Source organism: Tasmannia lanceolata, unplaced genomic scaffold (genome assembly GCF_043159265.1).
Source record: "Tasmannia lanceolata isolate RefF3 unplaced genomic scaffold, GAP_Taslan_0.1 ptg000006l, whole genome shotgun sequence".
Lineage (NCBI taxonomy): Eukaryota > Viridiplantae > Streptophyta > Magnoliopsida > Canellales > Winteraceae > Tasmannia > Tasmannia lanceolata.
The window spans coordinates 46976107-46993056 of NW_027518683.1; the positions used below are offsets into that span (position 1 = coordinate 46976107).

Genomic DNA, 16950 nt, shown 5'->3' on the forward strand with positions numbered 1-16950 from the left:
TCTACATAAAAGTTGAATAGGGTTGATTCAAGTAGAACCATGAAGTCCTTACTTTTTCGTTACTTTAAGTGAAAAGACAGTAGAAAAATGATAAGGATAGACAAGCTCGTTCTTCACATGGAAGTCTGCATGCAAAATATACTCACCGACTGCAAACTACAGATTATAGATACTTGGGCCTTGGTGAGTGAAACTGTCTGGGGAAAGTGTCAGATTAAACGATGAATTTAATATGATGCTTGCATCAAAGATTAGTAAGAGGGAAAAGGTTGTTCCACTTGTACTCTTTGCATTTTCGAGAGAGATGAATGCAGTCAAGATGTTTTCTTTCTCTAATGATGATGAAATATGTCTTCATTATAGCTTCCTTTAGTTCTGTTCACTCAGGGATGGTAAGTGCATGCAGCTGGGATTTTCATCTTCTTTTGATTTAAAATCACTTGGGTTGATTAAGTGGAACAACCATGAACCTTTCTGACTTTTTTTTCTGGTGTTGTGTGTGAGGGCAAAAATAAAAATAAAAAGAAATAGGACACCAAGCGTGACAGCCATTATGCCACAATCGGAACCTCGCATTGCCATACCATCAGATACAGAATCATATAGGAGCTAACCAAGTCCTTGACAATCAAATTGGGGGAAGAAGGGAAGAAGGGTAGAAGGATATGAATCCACAGACCATCACTTCGATTTTTATGACACCATTTTCTTCTGATCTCCTTATGAGCTCACATTTAAATTTTTAGCATCCTCTACAACCAATGCCAACGAAATGTTGCTAAATCTGCAATCTAAGCAACAATAAGGAATCGCACATATTCCTTTACATTTTTTTAGACCACTATATGCAACAGCATTAGGAAGAACAGCACCCCCTGGATTGATGATATTCTGTTTCACTTGCATCTCCTTGTAAAACCATAGTCTTCCCATTGCCCATCCATGACTCTTGTTTCTTATGTTCTTGAGAGAGGATGACTTTCCTACTCAAGATGTTGTATATCTCTTTGACGACGGTCTGGAAGGCAGCAGTTACATTGGATGAATCAAGAGCTGATGTTTCCAAAAAGAACAAACCTTGCGCCTCTGCTAGGGTCTTGCCTTCAGCAGTACTAACCTCCCTTGCATCCTTCAGATCCGACTTGTTACCAATCAGTATGGTAACAACGTTCATGTCAGAATGAGCTGTTCAAAAAAGAAATCCACAATCTTAATTGTAAGTTAATCAGAAATATGCAGACAAGGAGTAAAAATCCTGTGTTCAAATTCCTCTAAATCTTGGTGTATGACCCATTTTCACACAACTACTGCAGTGCCCATTGATCCGGACTATACAATGGATTGTCTCTTTCAGAGTCATAGCATAAAACCACACTGTAAGATTTCACCACCATCTAATCAAAAACCTGATTATGGACAGTCAGCAGTGCCAATTGTAAACAAAAACTCTACTGGCATTTTATGGCCTACCCAAGAGGAACCCGTCCAGTTGGATGTCCGGATCGATGGGGTCATGGGTTCACTGTTACAGTGAACGGAGGAGATGGATTATAAACCAAGTTTTAGAGTATAGTTGATACAGAGCATAGCACCAAAAGGAATGTAGCAAACAAGGAAAAATGAAGCAAGTCCATTGATTAACAACGAATCCTATTAGTTATAAATTAGCACTCACTAGTGTTGAATTGAATGAAGAGAGCGTAGATGGTGAAAGCAAAAAACCAGAAACAAGGGGACCGGTCTTGCACATCCTGTGCTTCTTACAATTTCAAATGGAGGACTAGGTACCCTCAAAGGAAGAAGAGTTCATCACCCTCAGTTTATCGCCCGGTGGCTATGGCTCAGGATAGAAATAGAAAACTTGATCAGTGGTGGAGGTGGGGGGATTGGTCCTGCTCGTCTTGTAATTATTCTAACTTTAAACGACAGAGTAAATGTCGTGGCTGTGGCTCAGGATGGAAATAGAAAACTTGATCAGTGCTGGAGGCCCGATAGCTCCGGAATCTGATCCATGGCCCGACTCTGGGGTAATCTCATCTTCTATGGCAGAAGATGGATTTCCATCGCTCTCTATTTCTGACAAGGAGGTAGAAACAAGATTGGATTCCTTAAAGGCATGTTTGATGGAAGAAGGAATGATCTGTCTGGATCCCTTCAGGATCTTTGGGAGTGGGCCAAAAACTCCTGGAACATTCCTTCTCTCGCTTGCCCGTGTTTGCTTTCCAATGACGAGGTCCTCTTTATCTTTGACTCTGAAGAGATGGCTGCTAGGATTTTGGACTTGGGAATCGGAATCTGGGGAGTACCCCTATCTTCCCTCTCCCTTTGGTCCCCAGATTATATCCAGGGATCTGAGACACTATGGGTCAATTTCTCCGGTATCCCATTACATGTGCGGGCTTCCTCGACAGTTGAAGCCTTGGGAAATCTTTTTGGGCGGGTGATGGAAATTAAAATGGAAGGTCATCATAATCAATGTATGGGTTTTGTATCAGCCAAAATCCATGCCCCTTGTTGGAAATTTTCCCCCTTTGTGAAGATATGGGTTTCTAATCGCTGTTACATGGTTGGAGTCTCAATCCAGGGATCCAGAGGCACCCGATTGGATCTTGGAGATGGTCAGAGAGATTCTTCGTTGATTGCCCACTGGAAAACAGGGAGTCGGTGCCCCCCATGGAGATCCAGGCTAGGCGGCCAGCTGGCATTCTGAAACCACCTCATCAGGATTCAAATTTCAAATCTTCAAGAGTCAGATTTGGAAATGTGCAAGGCTCGCTTCCCGAGCCTGGTCTGAAAAGACATCTGAGTTTCAATTCAGGGTCACGAGATCAGGACCCTGTTTCAGGTTGGAATATTTGCCTGTGGGGCAATCCAGCTATATCTAAGATGAATCAGGGTTCTAGAAATAATGGTCAGTTCCTAGAAAAGGGTGGGCCCTCATATGTGGCTTGCTCGGCATAAGAGCAATTTTCTTGGATTGTCTTCCTGACAGTTGGATTTTTGGCTGATTCGGGCGCCTTCCTTCTGTGCAACCGTCAAGAAGAAGCCCTTAAAAAAGGGGGGGGGGGGGGGGGGGGGGGGGCATCTTCGAAGACCGTAAAGATGTCAAACCCTGGAGCTAGCAGGAACTTTTTTCCTGCCGTGGGAAGTCAAATAGTTTGTGTCTTTTGGTTTTATGCGGTTATGGTTGTGCATCCCGCCATCGGCAATGGGGCTAGCACGTTGAAAAACGTGAAAGAAACTAATATTCACCTAATTGGAGGATGGCTGAAGTATAATGGGGATAACCTTCGTATCTAAAGGAAGAATTAATGATGAAATTGGGAAGCGCCACTGCGGCGCAATTAATGCCGCTTCATGATAGCGGAAGACTCTTCATAAACTTGGGTTATTGGTCTTCGTTCTGTATCCATTCTGCGCTGATACGTTGTTTTTTAGGTGATCTTCTTCTCTTCTTCCTTTGGGCTTGGGATTTTGGATTTAAATGGAAGATCAAGGCGTCTCGGTATCTCGTCCCCCATCCTCCTCGTCTTCATGCCGGGGTAAAAAGAGAAAGCTTCTGGTAGACTTGTTTGAAATGGAGACTTCCCTAAGAGTCCTGAGAAGGATGGCTTACCGGGAGGAATGCGCATCCAATCACTCCCCAACACAGAAGGAAATTGCTAAGGATTTCTCTAAGCAGCAATGGAAGATTTTAAAGGAAGAAGCTAGATGTACGCCAGAAGGAATCTTTATGTTGACGGGCATGTAGACGATTAAGGAATCCCACTCCCCTTTGCATAAACATCCCTTTTTCATCAAAAAATTGGAGGAGGAACAGACTTCTAGGTGCCTTCGCTGGGAGGAAGATCAGAGGAAGGGAATTCTGAAACTAGAGGATATGATTGCTAGGAAGAGAGCATCAGGAGAACATACCCCTTCGGATGAGGAACTCTCCATTTTGAGTCTGGATGAGGAGGTATTCATATCTGAGGTGGTGGGACTTATTCTGGAATTAAAGAAGTCTTCAGCCTAGCTTGTCCCTCTGTGGTTTTTTAAAAAGAGATGCTTTAGAGTTTTTTTTAGGATGTTCTAATGGGAATCAGTGATAAGGATTATTTTGGGTTGGATGTTAGTCCTTATGTCTGTCAAATGATAGGGGTCGCATTATTTTGGGTTGGATGTTAGTCCTTATGTCTGTCAAATGATAGGGGTCGCTGGACACTACACCTTTTGGTGAAGATTGAAGTATTCCAGAGATGGGGTTTTGGTAGTGCTTTAGTAATCCAATCGTGGGATTTACTTATTGGAGGTTACTAGTTCTTAATTGCGATGATTAGCGAAAGAAAGGACTGGTTATGGGCGATGGGATTTTCAACATAATGCTGTCTGTTTTTCTGCTTACATGTTACAACCTCACACCTCTGGTCAGGAGTATACCTCTGGCCATCTTTAATGATGCTATGTAATACCTGGTGGGACCTCTGGTCCCAATGTATCACTCACAATATCAATAAAATTTCAGTCAACTTTCAAAAAAAAAAATTAGCACTCACTGTGCAATTCATTAAGCCATCGGCCAATGCTATCAAAAGTCTGACGTCTACTAATGTCATATACCAAAAGAGCTCCAACAGCACCTCGGTAATATGCAGATGTCACAGCTCTAAAACGCTCTTGACCTGCTGTGTCCCAAATTTGTGCTTTAATTTCCTTTCCACCAATATCCATCTTCTGTGTTTGAAACTCCACTCCGATTGTTGATTTGGAGTTGGGGTAGAACTCATCCCTCGCAAATCTTGCAAGCAAATTCGATTTTCCAACAGCAGAGTCACCAATCAGAACAATTTTGAAAAGGTAATCTTCACCCTGTTCCTCTGAATAAGAAGCCATCCTTTAAACCCTACTAGATCACCGTTCTAGATGCAAGGCTTGCCATGGTACCACAGTCAACAGGCGAAGCAATCACCATACAGTGCCCATACGGTTTTATCAACAAGTAGTTGCTTTCCAGATTGTAATACAAGCATCTCAATTTTCACCAAGTGAATCTGTGAAAGATAAAACACAGTAATGTTAGTAGAAAATAGGGCTAAAGGAATTTATTTATTAATGATTAATCAACATTTATTTTTCAAGCACATGGCAAAAAATATCTTGATATGCACTTGCCAATGTTCAGCTTCACTGAAGTTTCGAAGTTAAAGAATCAGATGGAGGAATAACAATTTAATGAAAAACATACAAAAAGAATGCTCGGGATAACTAATGCAAATATGTGATACATCATGCAGAATTTGTTCTTTATTTATTATGAGAGACGCATGAAAACATGATGAGGGGTTGCTTAGCATTCAAGGTAGGTCTAACCACTTCCATTATTTTCCATTATCATTTATAATTCTTAACTAGAAGCCCAAGAATACTAGATAAGGAGATTGTTTGCTGCATTTGGAGAAAACTTTTTTGGTACAATACAGAGGGAGAAGTGTCTCTTATGAGAGGAGCTAACAGTGGTTAGACGGTTTCAATTGTAATTCGAAAGAATGGAGATGATTCTTTATGGACCTTCACAGGGGTTTCTGGTCCAATACAGAGGGAGGAGAAGTGTCTCTTATGGGAGGAGCTAACAATGGTTAGAGAAAGATAGTCTCACCCGTGGTGCATCGGAGGGGGGGGGGGGGGGGACTTTAATGAAATTCGGATAAGAGGGGAAAGACTTGGTTGTCGAAGGGCCACCCAGAATATGATGGCCTTCTCTGACTTCATTGCAAATTTTGAACTGATTGATTTGCCATTATTGGGTGCTCAATTTACTTGGGCAAGAAACTCTTGTCGCAGTCGGATTGACCGCTTTCTCATTTACCCGTAGCGGCGTGCGTGTGTTCCTGACGTCTGCCAAAAGGCATTACCGAACTCTGTGTCCGAACACTGTCCGCTGCTTCTTGATCCAAGATTGGAATCTTGGGGCCCTTCGCCGTTCAGATTTGAGATCGCATGGTTAGAGGGATGAGAAAATGGGGGGATTGTGGGCAAATTTCAATGTATCAGGGCCATCTAACGTGATAATTGGTTGAAAAACTACGCTATAGTAAGAAAAGACTGGAGTAGAATGTAGATAGAATCCAGTTGGCATGGGAAAGGAAAAAGTGGTGGAAGAAGACAACACCCCGTGATCCACAGCCTGGCGGAGTGTCAATGCTAAGGACAGAATCCCTAGAGCTAAAGGGGAACTCCTCTCTAAAGGACAGACTCCTATACTCTATAAAGGCAAGATAGAATCCTATGGCTCTACGAGGGTAGAACAGACTCCTAAACTCCTGACTCTATGGCGGTAGGACAGAATCCAATGGCTTTGTGAAGATAGGACAGAATCCTATATCACTGTAGAGATAAGACAGAATCCTATGACTTTATGACTGTGGGACAGAATCCTAAACTCTATGACAGCAGGACAGACTCCTAAACTGATGGACTGATTTTTAACACTAGAGGACAGGTTCCTATCTAGAGGACATATTCCTTTTTTTAAAAAAATTGACAAATATATTCATACCAGCAAAATTACAATGGGGACCAGTAGTCCCACTAGATTTACATAGTATGAATTGCCCATGAGCATTCTCCTTGGCCCAAAAGAAAAAACCATTACCCCTTACATTACCCAATAGCCTCAATAGAATCGAATCCAGCAAAATATGCCATATTTGTGGGACCCCAAGTCAAGATCGTAATCTGCCACGTCACATCGATTTCTTCACCACAATCCGGGTGGTAAATTCGATTTTCAAAAAATCTCACTCGAAGGCCCAAAGCTATTGTGCGCCCCTAACCGTGCACGATAGCCAAACACTCAATATCGCCCAACATCATCATCTGATCTTCGCTGGCCTCCACCTCGAATCACCACCAAACACCGGTGGCTCCCCATTAAAAATATATCAAATCCTTCCATCATCCTCTCCAAAAACTACTTCCCCTAACCCAAAAATCATCCCATCCAAAAGTATACTCCAAGCCCTAACCCTAAACTATAATATTCCCCTCCTCCTTCCCCATTCAACCCTAGCCCCAACAACCCTAATACTCCCCTCCTCCTCCTCCTCCTCCTCCTTCAAACCTTAACCCTAACAGATCATTGCCGCTATCCACAACCTCCCTCACCTCCACATCCAACCTCCTCCTTTTCCCCCGAATCCGGAACCATTTTCCTTACATCGGCCCCTTCCACAACCTCCAAAGACTCTCCCACCCACTTTCTCTATCAACCCTAACCAGATCCGGCCCTTTCACCATTAAATCCGGCCTTCTCGAGCCCAGCTTCGGCCATTCCGCCCCTCCAGCCACCATCTCTGCAATTCCTGCAAGATCGGCCCATCTTCGGCAACATCTGGCCACCATCAAGAGAGAGAGATAGAGATCAGAGAGTGAGAGAGAGGGACCAAAGAGAGAGAGAGAGAGAGGGAGAGATCAGATGAGAGAGGAAGAGATAAAAAAGGAGAGAGAGAGAGAGAGAGATTTGGGTTTTCTTCCTCGACCTCCCCATCGTCGCCGCCATTCCACCACCATAGATCCAATCACCCACCTCCATTAAAATCCATTTCTCAAAACCCCAAAAGGCCTCAAACCCTCTTCCATTTCTGTCATTAGCACCACCTCACCATCAAACCCTCCATTAAATCCGAGATTTACAGCTCTCTCTCCACCATCGCCACCACCATCCACACCCAACCCATCTCTTCTATTCCATCCACCACCACCATCAAACCCACCTCCAATAGATCCAAGATCTACAACCATCATCCACCTTCTTCTTCACCATCTCAGCCATCCCTACTCAAGGTGGCCGGCACGGAAATATCAGGCCCGGAAGGGCCGGGCACAGCACGGCACGGAAGGGTTCACGGGTCGGGCCGGGCCGATTTTCTCCAAGGCGAGCACGGCACGGCCCACGGCCAGCAGCCCGCCGGGCTGGGCCGGCCCGTTCAATCACATTTTTCAACCAAAGGACTTAAATATCCAAAAAAAAAAAAAAAAAATCTTGGATCCTAGCCCTACAATCTATAGTGGAACTGCATACTATGGAAACCTCTATAGATCTGAGGGTTCGAGTCATCCAATGAAAATGATTTTTGGGGTAAATATGCGGCCCATCAAATGGATGGCTTGGATCATCCTATGGGGTAAGCCTTATACTTTTTGAAAAATACTTTACTATACGGGCTTACACCATATTACATGTATATCGTGTAAACTTATGAGTTTTATATATATATATATATATATATATATATATATATATATCTGTCCCTTTTTCAATAATTATCTAATGGGAAAGTGATTATCTAATAATTATTTTAATCTAATGTGACAGGTTTACACTAATCCATCCATATCTTAACTAAGGTAGGTGTAGACACCAATGAACCAATATTATAATCACGATGGGTTCACATGGTAATTTCACATTACCATTCTCTTCAATTCAATCTATTCATAGGCCCACAATTTCAACGTGGCAAACGTGTCGTGGGGCAACCAATTCAAAATGAATACCTTAATTTTGAATAAATTTTTCTTTGAGACCTCCCATCTTTATAAAAAAAATTTAATAGGGTTGCTATAGGAAAATACTATTCACTTTTGGATAAAAAAAAACTATGCAATAAACTTGTGCCATGTGTCAAAGGGATGAGAAACATAAGTACTAAAATAACCTTGTAATAAAATTGTTGGAGGGGGTATTTTCGAGATTTTATGAAATATATAAGTTTTGGACGAGAATACCCCCCAAACTAGCCGTTTGAAACACCTTTTGGGGGTATTCTCGGGTTTTTTTTTAAAAAAAAAACACACTTTTAATAAAAAAAAAAAAAAAAACATATTTTTTAAAGGGGGCATCCGGGCTCACGGTCCGTGCCGGCCCGCCAACCAAGCCCGGCACGGCACGCGTCACTGTAGCTATCCGTGCCGGGCCGCAGGCGACACGACCCGTTTGCCACCTTGAATCCCTACCATCGATTTCACCCAAAACTCTAGACCCCATCTCCAACAGATCCTTCATCATACCCTATTTTGGCCATCCCTTTTACTATCTCCTCTTCCGCAGTCACCTCCCATATGATTTTCACCATTTTCCACCTCCATGGTTTCCAGCAAAATCACCCCCATCTTCGTAAACTCCACTTGCCATTGAAACCCACTTTGATCCTCCTTTCAAATGTAGAAAATAAGCGGGCATGAGAGATTGGCTGGATAGAGTTTAGGGATAGAGAGCTATTGAAACCCACTTTGATCCTCCTTTCAAATCTAGAAAATAAGCGGGCATGAGAGATTGGCTGGATAGAGTTCAGCGGTAGAGAGCTAGAGGCCCGGCGGACGGCCAGATCGGCGGTCCGCCGGAAAACGATGTTGCACTAACGAGAATTCCTAGTTGATGGACATATTCCTAAACTGAGTAAGGAGGGTGCTAATGAGACTGGGCTAGTCTCCTAGATAATGAGGAAACAACTATCACTAACGAGACACTGAATGTCTCCATTGGAGAGCTCCAAATAACATTATCACTGCCCTTGCAATGATAAATATGGTTAAGGCAACTAAAAGAAAACTAAGTTAGTCTTCTAAGAATAGGGGGTGCAACTTGTGAAACTTGGATAGTCTCCTAAAATGGGGGCTCTAGATGACTCTTTCATTGCCCTTGCAATGAATGGAGAACCTAATGTCTGAAGTGTCTAAAGACTGAGAAAGTCTACTAAATAAAGAGGGGGGTGCTATTTGGACCGAGCAAGTCCCCTAAGGATGGGCTTGGGATGACTACTTCATTGCCCTTGCAATGAAGATAACGAGTGTCAATGAGACTAAATACGTCTCGGAAAGACAGAGGGACAGGAGTAAAGGAAAAAAATGGTTAGAATTGTACTACTATCAATACATGGCTTAGATTAATCTACTCTAGGAAGTAATAACAGCACAACCATGCTTTGGTATTGGCATTCCCATGTTATGTCATCAATACAACAAGTTAGGACACTAATTGACTATCTTCATTTTCAAAGAAATAAGCAAAAGCAAGACAGGATGATAGAGTACATAGTAAATCATAATTGCATTAACACTACCTCCAAAGGGCATAAAAAAAATCTGGTTAGTGGATAAAATTGAAAAGACTCAAACCCTGCATTCTTGTTTTAAAATAACATAAATAATTGAGTAAAAAAAAATTAATAAAAGTTTAGCCCTTTGTAAAAGAGTGTTGTGTAATGCTCACATTAGTAACATACACAAGAAACAAATTGGACCTAACATGTCAAATGTGTACAACACTAAACTACTTATCTAACCAATTAAAGATTTCTCATTTGACCAGCCCTTATTCCATATTTGATTTCAAAGTCACCTTCAAACCTCTCTTTAACTACCAAATGAATTTCATGATCCAAGCAAAAAATTTGACTTTGACAATATCTACTTCATCTTACCTTTTATTGCAAAAAAAACTCTTGTAATGTCTTCGAGAATATATAAGGGAGAACTATTGCAGAGATAGTGTATAGAAAACCAAAACTCATTAACAACCAAAAAAAATAAAGGATGTACAACAGCTGAAATCATCCAATCTATTAGGCAGGTCATAAAACCACCATGAATAAGCCTGATGTGATGTACTAACTAATAAGCCTTTGGTTGACACTCTTCATACTTTGCTTGGAACCTAAAATGATCTTTTTTTATAATATTATACCCATTTCAAGCCCTGCTGCCTCACTATCACATGATAATATTCACTTCCACAGACTACATTCAATTCCATCTTCCATTTCATGACTAATTTTCACAAATTGAAATAAGAACTTTGTAAAGATTTTGAAGAACCATCGTAAAAAAAATAAACTGAGACATGAAAGAAGACTGACATGACTTAAATTGTCTTTCCATGCTGGGCTTCCATAAAGGGGAAATGATGTCAAAACAACCATGTTTTGCTAGACACACTAACTCACCTTGTCTTTTAATGTTCAAAGAGCTGCCAGAAGGTTCAATCCACCATTGTGAAAGGGGCAAGCCACATAAAACAAGCTAACATAGTGCACTCAATAAAACATGTCTATGCTACGATTGTGTAGGTATTCTTTAAACATAGAAAATCAAGCAACCTACAGACCATGGGTTAACATGAATTGCATTACGGATGAGACCAAAATATCTATCATTTTAACTATCTTGCTATTTTGTTGAACAGGCCTGAAGATCTTTGAAAAGAAACTATGAGCATACAAGTCTGTAGCACAATCCTATAACAAAAATTTTAATATCAGCTATTAAAACCTAGATCAAAGAACCACATTTTCATACTTAAACCCTATGAATAAAGTATAAACTACAAGAACTCCAATGGTTTTCGTTCTCTCACCAAAAACCCCTCAAAATTATACCAGGCAATGACTAAGGAGAAAGAAATAATTTGCAGACCATCAAAAAATTCGCACCAGAATAAAATGTAACAGAACAAAAACCCTAGTGCAGGTATCACTTTTGCAGGCCTAAAAGAGATTAAGACAATTCTCCAATTACTAGGTATTTTTTAACCTTATTGTCATAAGTATCACATAGCTGTTCATCATCATACCATCAGAGAAAGAATATACCTAAAATCTCTTCCAATATCTATAACATCATGAGCGTATACAACACTCAGGATAAATAATTTGTTATTCTAAGCATGCAATTTCCAGAAAACAGTTCAAGTGATAATTACAATACATTCTGCCTTTTATGAAGAGAAACAACATTTCGTAGCATAATTATTTTGACTGAATATATAAAAAACTGAAATATAAAAGATTCTTACCAGAATGAAAGAAATCCACTAGCTAATCAATTTTAGCCAAAAGAGATAGCAAGATCTAAAATGTTACCCGAAATGTTAGCCGAGAAAAATGAAAATTAGACTCTGAAATACTCGAAGTTGATGAAATTGCCAAAGACAAGATAATGAACAGATTCAGAATCTATTGTAGAAAAATTTTCCGGTGAAATTCCTCGGAGAAGTTGAACTAGATCCTCAAATCATAGCCAGAGTTCAAGAAATCTTGCCGGAAAAATGCAACAACGAACAGATCAGCCCAAAATATAGTTAAAACAACTTATTTCTCCTTTTTCTCCTCTAATTTCTCTCCCTCTCTCGATTTCTACTCTCCTAATCTCTTTCCTTTTGCAATTTCTCTTCTTTCCAAGCTCAAGACATAATAATGGCGAGAATCAAAGAAAATGATAACGGATCTACAGTTCCAAAGTTTAAAAAGAAAAGGCTGAAAATAGGGTTTAGAGCTAGGGTTCGAAGTAAGGTATCAAATAAGAAGTAGTAGCTTGAACAAAAATCAAGGAGGAAAATGAGGAAGCAATGCCGGCCGGAGTTCACATTCGCTGGAGAAGGTGAATCGGCCGGAAAAATGGCCGGAGAAGAAAGAGGGTAAGGACTTAGGGTTTGAGCTTGTACATCCTTTATTTTTTGGTTGTTAATGAGTTTTGGTTTTCTATACACTATCTCTGCAATAGTTCTCCCTTATATTCTTGAAGACATTACAAGAATTTTTTTGCCATAAAAGGTAAGATGAAGTAGATACTGTCAAAGTCAAATTTTTTGCTTGGATCATGAAATTCATTTGGTAGTTAAAGAGAGGTTTGAAGGTAACTTTGAAATCAAATATGGAATAAGGGCTGATCAAATGAGAAATCTTTAATTGGTTAGATAAGTAGTTTAGTGTTGGACACATTTGACATGTTAGGTTTAATTTATTCCTTGTGTATGTTACTAATGTGAGCATTACACAGCACTCATTTACAAAGAGCTAAACTTTCATTAATTTTTTTTACTCAATTATTTATGTTATTTTAAAACAAGAATGCAGGGTTTGAGTCTTTTCAATTTTATCCACAAACCAGATTTTTTTATGCCCTTTGGAGGTAGTGTTAATCAATTATGATTTACTATGTACACTATCATCATGCCTTGTTTTTGCTTATTTCTTTGAAAATGAATAGTCAATTAATGTGCTAACTTGTTGTATTGATGACATAACATGGGAATTGCAATACCAAAGCATGGTTGTGCTGTTATTACTTCCTAGATTAATCTAAGCCATGTATTGATAGTAGTACAATTCTAACCATTTTTTTTCCTTTACTCCTTATCCCTTTGTCTTTCCGAGACGTATTTAGTCTCATTGACACTCGTTATCTTCATTGCAAGGGCAATGAAGGAGTCATCCCAAGCCCATCCTTAGGGGACTTGCTCGGTCCAAATAGCACTCCCCTCTTTATTTAGTAGAGTTTCTCAGTCTTTAGACACCTTCAGACATTAGGTTCTCCATTCATTGTAAGGGCAATGAAAGAGTCATCTAGAGCCCCCATTTTAGGAGACTATCTAAGTCTCACAAATTGCACCCCCTATTCTTAGAAGACTAACTTAGTTTTTTTTTAGTTGCCTTAACCCTATTTATCATTGCAAAGGCAATGATAAGGTTACTTTGAGCCCTTCATTGGAGACATTCAGTGTCTCGTTAGTGATAGTTGTTTCCTCATTATCTAGGAGACTAGCCCAGTCTCATTAGCACCCCCCTTGCTTAGAATATATAGTTTAGGATTCTGTCCATTAGCTAGGAATATGTCCTCTAGATAGGAACCTGTCCTCTAGTGTTAAAAGTCAGTCCATCAGTTTAGGAGTCTGTCCTACTGTCATAGAGTTTACAATTCTGTCCCACAGTCAGAAAGTCATAGGATTCTGTCTTATCTCTACAGTGATATAGGATTATATCCTATCTTCACAAAGCCATTGGATTCTGTCCTACCGCCATAGAGTCAGTAGTTTAGGAGTCTGTCCTACCCTCGTAGAACCATAGGATTCTGTCCAGCCTTTATAGAGTATATGAGTCTGTCCTCTTTCTTCTAGGAGTCTGTCCTTTAGAGAAGAGTTCCCCTTTAGCTCTAGGGATTCTATCCTTAGGGATTCTGTCCATAGCGTTGACACTCAACCACTTGTTCCTTTCCAATGCCAACTGGATTCTATCTACATTCTACTCCTTCAGTCTTTTCTTACTATAGAGTAGTTTTTCAACCAATTATCACGTTAGATGGCCCTGATACATTGAAATTTGCCCACAATTCCCCCATTTTCTCATCCATCTTAGGGATCTCTAACCATGCGATCTCAAATCTAAACGGCGAAGGGCCCCAAGATTCCAATCTTGGATCAAGAAGCAGCAGACAGTGATCGGACACAGAGTGTGGTAATGCATTTTGGCAGACGTCAGGAACACACGCACGCCGCTACGGGTAAATGAGAAGGCGGTCAACCCGACTGCGACAGGAGTTTCTTGCCCAAGTAAATTGAGCACCCAATAATGGCAAATCAATCAGTTCAAAATTTGCAATGAAGTCAGAGAAGGCCATCATATTCTGGGTGGCCCTTCGACAACCAAGTCTTTCCCCTCTTATCCGAATTTCATTAAAGTCCCCCCCCCCCTCCGATGCACCACGGGTGAGACTATCTTTCTCTAACCACTGTTAGCTCCTCCCTCTGTATTGGACCATAAACCCCTGTGAAGGTCTATAAAGAATTATCTCCATTCTTTCGAACTACAATTGAAACCGAGAACCTCCTGTGCCAAGACTCTTGAAGCTCCCATTTCGATTGGTCCCAGACAATCAAGATACCCCCTATGAACCTACTGCTTCCAAAGAAGTAAAGTCCCATTCAGATCTAGCCCCTAGACTCCAAAGAAGTAAAATAAACTGCTAAGAAAGCAGTGGGAGTGCGCATTCAGCTGCCAGGAAACGGAAAAGAAACAGCAGGACTGTGCATTCAGTTGCCAGGAAACGGAAAAGAAACAGCACAGAATATGTTATTTACCACATACAAAGCAAGTTACGCCCCCTGCCCTTTCATTTGGCATCTCCTCTACCCTTAGCACAAAAAAACAACCAAAATCTCCAAAAAAAAACACCATTAACACTACCATAATCTCCAAAAAAAAACCACCATTAATACCCCCATGTAAACAATCAACCACAATGTAATAAAAAAATACTAGTATAGAAACAGTCTATGACAACCACATCCATCAAAAACACCCAAGAACAACCATCATAAAAAAAAACACCCAAGAACATCCATCATAAAAAACACCCAATACTACTATACTACTATATAATTGGGGAACAACAGAAAGAGATTAGAACAACAGAATATCACTTCCATAAAAACACCCAAGATCATTGACAACCACATCCATCATCAGAATAACAAGTCCAAGAACAGAAGATAAATCATATCCAAGCCCCAAGAATGGAAACCGAAAACCTGAGACCCGAACAACCATGGTAAAAATTTAGAAAACCATGAAGAAAAACCCTAGTTTTGGGGTAAAATATAAGAAAAACCAGGGAGGATAACACAAAATCCCAAACCCCAACCATTAAAAAGATCTATACCCCAACAGTACATACATCTACTGCCCAACAAGAAAATCCGAAAACCTGAGACAATAAAACCCTTTGCTCGCCCATAGTTTTCGGCTTAAAAAAACAGACAAATGCCCAACAATATCCGAAACCCCATACCTAAATCCAAGGACAATACATAAATCCAAGCCCTAACCAAAAAAATGATCCACACCCCAAAAAAATAGATAGATCTAAGCCAAATACCCACAAAACAAACATCCAAGCACAAAAAAACAAAGATCCAAGCATAATGACAGAGATTCAAGGAGAAATATATAGAAAAAAAAAAAAAAGAGGGAAAGAGAAAGGAACGACGAATACATGTGATGAGGAAGCAAAGGAGCTTGAGGATTGGAGTGTTGCTTGTGCGAGTGCCGTGCAGATCAGATTGAGTCGAGCGGACGAGAAGAGAAGAGAAAGTATGGCTTCTGTTTTTAGGGCTTTTGTTTGCTGCTCGATTTTTTTTTTTTTTTTTTTTTCACGACAGAAGTAGCGCGAATTACATTGACGTCACGGAAAATAACTCGTTTCCCAGTCTCGAGCTCGGATTTACAAACGCGGAAACGGGGTGTCACACATCCTCCAATATATTCATTTGGTGGGGTGTAAAGTTCAATTTGAAAAATATGGGTGGGGCTAACTTGATCCAAGATTTCAACAAATTAAATGTTGGGCCCACGGTTATAGACACGAATGGTGTTGTAGTCCCTGTCAAGAGTTCATCACCGGTCGAGACCTCACAATTGGTGTAATTCCTTGTAGATTAGATTATAGAACGCCCCCCTCTTGCCAATTCGACGAACCTAACCCTACAAATTCTCCAAAACCAGTGCATGTATGGGATATCCCACTAGTTTTATTTTATAGTATAGAGGATCTCGTACACGTGGCGCCGATGAAAGCCCTAACGAATGGATTACGCATACCACCACAGGTCTTTTAGCATTCTGCTTTTCCTTTCCCAACTAAATCCTACCGAATATGTATTCCTTAATACCCTTCTCCTGCTGCTTTTCTTCTCTCATAATTTTTGTGTTCGGATCAGAATAGCAAGAACAAGAGCCCTCATGTCCTTTTAAGCCTTACCATGACAAAGAAACTTATTTTATGACCCGGTCTAGGAGTTCTGTCTAAGCAAACAGAAAATCCAGATTTTATAGAGTATTAGTGATAGAGGAGAAACAGAATTCTCATGGGGGTGTCCAGGTTGGAGGGTTAGACGACTGAATAGGCAGTGTATGTTTTGAGAACCCAAGAAACAATCCAGCGATGATCTAACTCTCCGTGATCGGAGTTGATTTTATCGTGGTCGCAAATTGCAATGAATTTTCTAATAGATATGCATTATGTGGGATATCTACGGAGCATGGTTCAAAATTTCAGTTTCGGTACCGGTTTCGGACCCTGAAATTTCGAAATTTCGGTCGAAATCTGGTACCACAAAGAAAATGGTATTTTACTCAATAT

General features: G+C 40.5%; 1 protein-coding gene across 2 annotated transcripts; it reads right to left on the bottom strand.

Moving 5' to 3' along the window:
- Positions 1-530: 530 nt before the first annotated feature.
- Positions 531-16049, bottom strand: RABA5A (RAB GTPase homolog A5A). 2 transcript variants are annotated; one of them, XM_077383336.1, is made up of 3 exons: positions 15805-16049; positions 4536-5030; positions 531-1185 (listed from the first exon to the last, which is right to left on the bottom strand). In XM_077383336.1, exons 2-3 carry the CDS (start codon positions 4870-4872, stop codon positions 857-859), a joined length of 666 nt encoding a protein of 221 aa, XP_077239451.1. In that variant the 5' UTR covers positions 4873-5030; positions 15805-16049; the 3' UTR covers positions 531-856. The 2 variants fall into 2 exon arrangements, with proteins under 2 accessions (XP_077239451.1, XP_077239452.1); XM_077383337.1 differs by lacking the exon at positions 15805-16049 and adding an exon at positions 11831-11897.
- Positions 16050-16950: the final 901 nt, after the last annotated feature.